Source organism: Melitaea cinxia, chromosome 17 (assembly GCF_905220565.1).
Source record: "Melitaea cinxia chromosome 17, ilMelCinx1.1, whole genome shotgun sequence".
NCBI classification, from domain to species: Eukaryota; Metazoa; Arthropoda; class Insecta; order Lepidoptera; family Nymphalidae; genus Melitaea; species Melitaea cinxia.
The window spans coordinates 8,457,895-8,464,695 of NC_059410.1; the positions used below are offsets into that span (position 1 = coordinate 8,457,895).

General features: G+C 40.9%; 1 protein-coding gene across 1 annotated transcript; it reads right to left on the bottom strand.

Moving 5' to 3' along the window:
* Window positions 1-5,563: 5,563 nt before the first annotated feature.
* On the bottom strand, window positions 5,564-6,580 carry LOC123661855. Its single transcript, XM_045596794.1, has one exon. It carries the CDS (start codon window positions 6,578-6,580, stop codon window positions 5,564-5,566), a length of 1,017 nt encoding a protein of 338 aa, XP_045452750.1.
* Window positions 6,581-6,801: the final 221 nt, after the last annotated feature.

Below are 6,801 nucleotides of genomic sequence, written 5' to 3' on the forward strand. Positions count from 1 at the left end.
TTATTTCTTCTAGAATATGTGCTGGTTGTTCAGCAAATGTTTGTAAAATTGGATTTAACGATTTAAAAGTATTCATATAAATAGAACTAAGTAAAGTATACTCTGAACTTTTTTTACAATTTCAAAGTTATTAAAGAATCTAAATACAAGTATTTACAATACTTATGAGATATCGAACGAAAAAAGTTCTTCATTTAATATACAATAAAAGTAAAATGTATGTTTCTCTTATTTAAAAAATGTTTTAAATGTTGCCGTACCTGGGAAATATTCAGCTACTTTAAGAGCGTGAAATTTTCATTGTAAATTGAATTCCAACTCGAGTTTCCCACCTCCGACGAAAAGTTACGTAATACGAAAAATTTACCACCGGCTTATAAATATATACCAGTTCAGAAAAATTAAAAAGATTCGGACATTTCATGTCTATTGACGCACAAATACACGAGATATTAAAGGTTATGTTTGATACATTACATTATAGTAATGAATTTATTTTTATGTTATACTTTTTTATCCTTTAACATGTGTTTTTATTACAAATTACGTGTGTTAAATGACGCAGCTTAAGTGTGTCGAAAACAAGAATAGTTGATTGAAAATAAGTCCAGCATCGTTGAGCCTTTGTGCTAAAATTCATCTCGCGTTCGGCGGTGGAGAAAAACATAGATACGTAACCTGCACGTTTCAGCGGGAATTCCGGGAAATATATATTCCCTGACCCGGAGTTGAGCAATGTAGAGTGTGCGCTCAATTGCCACCTGAAATCGAACCTGGGTCAAATAAAATTTAAGTTTATAATTTGCTTTGGTCAAAATTCTCTAGTTAAACGTCAATACGTATCACTGACGTAAGAACGCGTGTATAATGTTATATTCTATATACATATAATAAAATGGTAGAAAAGTCAAAACTGTACATTGAATATTTTTTTAAAAGAATACTTGGGGTGTGATTTACAATCGATACCGAAGCCAAAAATATAGTTTTTAGAATTTTTGTGTTTGTCTGTATGTATGTTCGGGATAAACACAAAAAGTACCGCATGGATTTACTTCAAATTTGGCACGAATATTATTAAGAAGTCGGGTCAACATATAGGCTACATATTATCACGCTATCACCTACCGGGAACGAGCAGTGAACCTTTATTTCCTCAACGCATTCTGTAACAACGTGTAATCTAACAACGCATATTTGAATGTTGTTATTATGTTAATAACCATGCTATATAAGCTAGCTTCACACTATAAAAATCACGCAGTATAAGTAACTAAGCCCGTAAACATAATTAAATGAATATAAGTAGACAAGACAATTGTAAAACAGCGCCATCTATGAGATTTTTCTGTAGATATGAAATGTAAAGAAGAAACGGGTAAATGAATGTTATTTTAAAAGGTATAATCGTAGGTATTTTTAGTGCTGTATAGCGTTCACGCAGACGACGTCGCGAGCAGCAGCTAGTCATCTAATAAAATTTGTTTTTCAATATTCATCAATGATTTCCTTTTATAATTTGATAGCACCATTGTTAAAATTTCGTACATAATGCAATTGGCAGTCGTTTATTTTTTTAAATGAAGTACCTCTTCTTCTATTTCAACAGAGGTTTTGACGAGGGTTTAGCTGTGCTCAATCCTATTAAAATTATTTTCTCTGTTCACGTTTCACAGCCATTTAAATATTTTATCAATTAATTTATTTAATGAAAAATACAAATCGATATTATCATTTTTTACATAAAATATGGGGATAAATTCAAATAAATATTAGACGCGTTTTAATTTATCATTTGGTTTTTTGAGTAATGTAACGTAACGAGGCATTAAATACAAGTTTAACAAACTGTTGCTTTTCTTTTATTTTCCGAAGAATTTAATTAACACATTACGTGCTTGTGGTTACGGTATCAAAGAATATAGCCACCCCCTATCTTCCCGTGGCGTAAGAGGCGACTAAGGGATAAGACAGTTCCACTACTACCTTGGAACTTAAAAAGCCGACCGATGGCGAGATAACCATCCAACTGCTGGTTTTGAAATACACAGACCGAAGACGGACAGCAGTGTCTTCGGTGCGACAAAGCCAGCCCTGCGGTCACCAACCCGCTTGCCCAGCGTCACAGTAGTCACCAGACTATGGGCAAAACACATGAGTTCACGCCATTTTTGGCGTGAAGTTGTGGAGGCCTATGTCCAGTAGTGGACTGCGAAAGGCTGCTGTGATGATGATGTGATTACGTGTTAAATAAACTTCACTTATAAAAATATACGAAAATATCTTGCCGAAAATATGTAGCAGAAAAACTAGGAAAGTATATCACCTGTACAAAGGATCACAGCCAAATAAAACTGCTCTTAACTAGTATTGCGTTTCTGTGGTATATCAGTGACGAGGTGGTATATTTGACAAGATGGTTGTGATGCTCCTGATGTTGTAGGTGTTTATATTCTACGGTGACTGCTCAACATCAGGTACAGAGTATGCTCGTTTGCTACTAGTAGCATAAAAAAGATGCTTAAAGAGATACGTCAGATAATTTACAGCCAACTTCAAAGCCAACGTCAATTCCAACATACTTTATTACTAGGCTCGAAGGCCACGTTATAGAAGGCGTAGTTAGAGTTCGTATGTAATAAAAATGATAAACGCTGCTGCATCTATTGAAACTTTATATTATATTAATAACGTCAATATATATTCACTACTGATGTCCCTCAATTCTGGCGCCTTTGTCATATTAATTATTGCTATGAATATTTATTACAATATTACTAAGATCGTTAATAAACGTTTTAATATATTAAGTGGTAATGAAGACTGTCTGTGATAAAAAATAATGATAATGTAATATGAGAAAGTCTTGCTCATAAAAAAATAATTGTATAAAACAGTAAAATTAATAGGATTTTATGAATATTTTTATCATTTTTGTAAATTACATCCCCGACCCATATGATTTTTTTTTGCTTAAATAAAATGTTTAGTAAAAAGTTTAATAAAAAGTATAATTCGTGTTATTTATGATTGTCATTATTTTCTAACTTTTACCATTTCACAGCAATTACAGTTATGCTTTCCATGTATTATGTAAAATATTTTTTTTTTCTAGCGAGACAAGTCTTCAACTAGGTGCTAGCTATATCATAAAAAAGATACACGACGTTACGGGCGATTTTGAATACCTTATAAATGTTCTAAAATTCAAAAATTGCCGAGCCGAGACGTGGACACGACGAAGAGACTGGTCCACAAATTTAAAGTCGCTCAACATGCAATGGAACGGGCTATGCTTGGGGTTTCTCTCCAAGATAGGATTAGAAATGAGACATAACCCACAGAATTAGCAAGTTGAAGTGGCAGTGGGCTGGTCATCTGTGTCGCAGGACCGATGGCCGTTGGAGTAGACGGGTCCTGGAGTGGAGACCACGTCTTGGCAAACGCAGTGTGGGACGTCCTCCGGGCCGTTGGACCGAAGATCTACGTAAGATAGCCGGAGGAAGATTACGAAGGCTGGATGAGGGTTGCGAAAAACCGGGATATCTGGCGCGAACTTGGGGAGGCCTATGTCCAGCAGCGAACTGCCATAGGCTTTTTTTTTTAATATATAGACTAGCGCTTGACTGCGATCTCACCTGAAGTCAAGTGAAGATGCAGCCTAAGGTGGTGCGCGCTTGCCTAGAAGATGCCTATTCACTCTTGATTTAAAGATACCCAAGTTATAGTTCGTTGGAAAAACGGAAGCCGGAAGGGCATTCCAAATTTTTGCGGTGCGTATTAGGAACGAGGAAGCAAATCGTTTAGTGCGAGATCGTGGAATTTCAACCACATAGCGGTGCAGATTCATGCGATGCCTTGCGGTTTGGTGGTAGAAAGGTGATGGTGGAACCAAATTATGTAATTCTAGAGCAGACTCTCCGAAATATAACCTGTAAAATACCGACAAACAGGCAACCTTGCGCTGATGCTCGAGACTTTGAAGTCTAGAGCGAACAAGTATTTGTCACCGATGAGTCTTCTGGCGCGTCGATCCACAGAATCCAAAGCAGCGAGCTGGTACTTGGCAGAGCCATCCCATAAGTGGCTGCAGTACTCCATACACGATCGAACTTGTGCTTGGTAGAGAGTAAGAAGCTGTTCCGGTGTGAAGTACTGCCTGACTTTATTGAGGATGCCAAGTTTCTTACCAGCAATTTTTGCCTTGGATTCTATGCATTGTCCGAAGTTCATATTAGACGAAATATTTATGCCTAGAAGATCAATACTATTTGTGATCGGTACAGATACACCCCGGAAAGTCGGAGCTAATGGGAATGGACTCCGTTTAGCAGTGAAAAGACACGCTTGTGTTTTGGAAGCATTAAATTTGACTAGGTTGGCGTCGCCCCAATCGGATACCTCTTTCAAAGCCAAATTCATGCGTTCAACCAGGGCCTCTCTATGCTCATGAGTTTCAGCCCCACCAGCTCGGGGACCGGACACGTATCTCTCCGTAACAGTGCTGTCATCCGCGTATCCAAAGATACCTGAGGCCTGAGGAGGTCATTTATGTGAATCAAGAAGAGGGTTGCGGAGAGAACCGATCCCTGAGGGACACCGGCATTAACCGTCATCAAGTCAGACGAGGAGCCATCTAAGACCACCTGAAATGATCGCCCACTCAGGAAATCTGAAATCCAGTCACACAAGCTCGGGGGTATTCCGTAAGCTGAAAGCTTGCTCAATAGGCTCTCATGCCAGACCCGGTCAAATGCCTTCGATACATCAAGTGAGACAGCTAGCGCTTCTCCGTGCTTGTCCAAGGCTTCGCCCCAGATGTGCGAGGCGTACACTAAAAGATCCCCCGTGGACCTGTTACGGCGGAAACCGTATTGCTGGTCCGACAGGAGGTCATTCAACTCGAGGTATGCTAGGAGCTTATCATTAAGTATACGCTCCAAACTTTTACACAGTATGGAGGTGATCGCGATAGGTCTATAGTTAGCCGGGTCAGCACGAATACCTTTTTTAGGTACAGGTTGTACGTTGGCAATCTTCCATGCTTTAGGAACTTGAGCGGATTTTAGAGAGAGGCGGTACAAGCGCGTGAGAATAGGAGACAACTCAGGAGCACAGTGTTTAAGTACTCTTGCTGGTATCCCGTCAGGGCCACTAGCCTTATTCACATCCAAGTTACGGAGTACTCTCAAAACCTCAGTTTTGAGAGTACTCCGTGATGATCTGAGATGTGAGATGTCTGGGCGGTGAGGCACTACCTGCATCAAGGAGCGAATTTTCTGCAAACAGATTCGCTAAAACGTTAGCCTTGTCTGTCGCAGTGAAGGCCAGCGATCCATCTGGTTTCAGCAGAGGAGGCAGCGAAGGACGGCAGAAGCTCATTTCAACCGACTTAGCGAGTGACCAAAATGCTCTACTACCGCGTGGATGGGAAGCTAATTTGGCTCCGATGCGATTAATACGGTTGAAACGAGCTTTTTTAAGAACCCTTTTGTAGGACTTGGCAGCAGAGTTGAACGCTCTCTTCAACGTAGTTATGTCCGGAGATTTAAGGGTACGGGCTTCAGCCCACGCTGCAAACGCTGTCCTTATGGGCTGCAGCTTCGGCACATTCTGCATTATGCCACCTAGGGATCTTGCCATCTAGTGATACATCAGCAAATGGAATGAAGTACTCCATCCCCTGACGTATCACTTCCGATATTTCTTGTTCGCAACTCGACGGGTCACAGGAAGAGAAGCAAGTCCGCCGCCAAGGGTAGGATGCAAAAAAGTGTCGCATCTCATCCCAATCTGTCAACTTATATCGCCACACACGTCTGGTTCCGGTAGGACCTGTATCCAGAGGGTGAAAGTTAGATACTGACTTTACCACACAGTGATCAGATGTGCCCAGGGGAGCTGCAACTGATACCGAGGACCGGTCTGGGTCAGTTGTCAACAGAAGGTCCAAACAATTAGGTGTATGGTCGTCAACGTCGGGTACTCGTGTTGCTTCTTGGACTAGCTGGGTAAGATCTAGCGACAGGGCAAATTTGAGCGCCTTTCTCCCAGCGTGGTCGGTATTCTGGTATGGGAACAGCCAGTCTTGGTGGTGAGCGTTAAAATCCCCCAGAAATACCATTTGGGCAGCCGGATACCGACGTTGGACCACGTCAGCCGTCTCACTGAGATAATCGAACATCCGAGTTGTCTCCCGATCACCACTGTGCGACCGATAGGTACAGGCATACACAATCTGCTCCATGACCGTGTCCAATAAACACCACATGATGGAAAGGTTGGGTATCTCTAAGTTACGTAGACGCCGGCAGCAGACATCATCACGAGCAAACATACAGACTCCAGCGTGAGATTTAAAATTATGTTCGAGCGAATACCCAGGGTACTGCAGGTACGTTACATCTGCTGGGCTACCAATTTGCGTCTCCGTAAGAAAAAGTAAATACGGCCTCTCAGTCTCCAGGTGGTGGTGGACTGCAACGAGATTTGAGTGCAATCCTCGTATGTTGGTGAGGTGCACTTTAAGAGAGAGGAGGTGCAGCCGCTGTTTAACGTTACTTTTTTTCTTGTTCTTCATTGTGGTCAAGGGGTGAATAGGAGGGGAAATGTTAGTTGTACGAAGTGTGAGTGACGATAGCTATCAGGTATTTATTATATTATTATTATTGATAACAACCAGGACCAACGGTATAAAGTGCTCTCCGAGGCATGATGGAGAGACCTACAAGGACAGACATCATAACAAATAATTTTACAAATACAAATATCCAACTCGAGCGAGAATCGAATCCGCAAACC

Bases quoted from the DNA above. Each gene is read 5' to 3' on its own strand.
- LOC123661855 (XM_045596794.1), bottom strand. From the start codon at position 6,580: ATGAAGAACAAGAAAAAAAGTAACGTTAAACAGCGGCTGCACCTCCTC.